The following is a 1,584-nucleotide window of genomic DNA, read 5'->3' as shown; positions in this document are numbered from 1 at the left end:
TCATATCAAAATAAACAGCGCATGACCTCGCAGGTGGGGCTTAGTTAGAATTTTCTTCAGGTCGAGTAGCCTATCCCGCTCAAAAGGTCCCTGAATAAGGTTTGTTTAAGGATGTTGAGCAAAACACCCATGTTTCCAAAGGTGAATTATTCAAACTCCAAATAACTCCTCTCAACACATGGCTATGATGCTCCCCCACTACTTCTGCTCGTGATTAGAGATGCACATATCATCAGCCACTAAGGGACATGCTCAACTGGTTAAGGTCAAACAACTGACAAGCAAATATGTGGTATTAAGCAGAATATTTTCTGTAGCCCTATTATTATCATTATTATTGGCTGTAGTGTTAGTCGGAAAAGGAAGAGGAAGAAACAATAAGTATTTAAATTATATTCCTTTATATTTACAATAACGACTTTTGTTTTATTTTATCTTATCCCAGTAAGAATTTCCATTACCTCTACTATGTTATGTCTTAACTATGTAAGAGTGATGGACGACATGTACACCTAACAAAACATCATTCAAGAATACATTCTAATAATACAGTTACTATTAAGTTCACTTTTCCAACAAATTACTTCTGTTATCCGGATAATAATAAATACACTTTTACATTATATATATCCAATTACATTTATGTAACATTTACAAGAAATATTTCATTTTCCCCTAATTCTAAATAAACCAACAATTAATCTCATTCTTGTAATAAAAGAAAAAAACTACGATACGTAATTCCTTAATGTTGGTCTATTACGAGACAAATTCTTTCTATGTAATTTAGTTGATTCCTTAGAAGAAAAAAAAAAGAAAAAGAAAGAAGGGAAGAACGCAGCTCAAATTAAGATAGAAATGGTGCCAGTTCTCCTATTGATAACCATATTCTGATTCACCAAAGACGTCTGTTCTAAAAAATATGCAAGCTAAATTGATTAATAATTGAATATATTAATACAATCAACATGTAATTAAAATCAAACCAACAATCTTCTTTTAATGTGATCGTTTTATCAATGAGAGCAAAACAAAGAGTCTAAATCTATTAGTTCACCATGTTTTCTAGTTTAATATTTAATCGATCAGCGAATTCATTAATTAATCCCCAACGGTAACGAAAAAATAAACAAAGAGAACAATAAATGTTTCAATTATTTTAAATCTTGATAAAATAAACGTTCCGAACCTTCTAAAGACAACATTGACGACAATAAGACTCCACCACATGAGGTCGAACTACCTTAAGTAGTGCTGTTGTAGTAGAGACAATGCTATTCAATAGAATAGGATACTGTTTCGATACATGCTTAAATATTCATTAAATGCATCGTCTTCGTCGTAAAAGGCTTTGCATCTGATTTGTACATAGATACTATTGAATAGGAAAAAAATATAACTTTTACAGTCATTAATTCTCGCTCAGCAAAGTATCACTCATTATGACGTAATAATAATTATGGAAGAATGAATTATGAAGTTACGAAGCTTTATTAGCGTGATACATACATACATACATACAAACATACATACATACATATACATACATACATACATATATATATATATATATATATATATATA

At 30.4% G+C, this 1,584-nt stretch overlaps 1 protein-coding gene across 2 annotated transcripts in view; it reads right to left on the bottom strand.

The window, feature by feature from the left end:
* Window positions 1-1,447, bottom strand: part of LOC106873764 (uncharacterized) — a 20,301-nt gene extending 18,854 nt beyond the window's left edge. For both annotated transcript variants that reach the window (XM_014921266.1, XM_014921265.1), the window contains exon 1: window positions 1,190-1,447. Coding sequence is in view for 1 of the 2 variants with exons in the window: in XM_014921265.1 (XP_014776751.1) it covers window positions 1,190-1,205 (16 nt within the window). In the remaining variant the exon portion in view is untranslated. The remainder of the gene's footprint in view (window positions 1-1,189) is intronic.
* Between the last annotated feature and the right edge of the window lie 137 nt (window positions 1,448-1,584).

The sequence above is a fragment of the Octopus bimaculoides genome, chromosome 3 (genome assembly GCF_001194135.2).
Source record: "Octopus bimaculoides isolate UCB-OBI-ISO-001 chromosome 3, ASM119413v2, whole genome shotgun sequence".
Lineage (NCBI taxonomy): Eukaryota > Metazoa > Mollusca > Cephalopoda > Octopoda > Octopodidae > Octopus > Octopus bimaculoides.
This window is presented reverse-complemented; position numbering and strand designations above follow the sequence as displayed.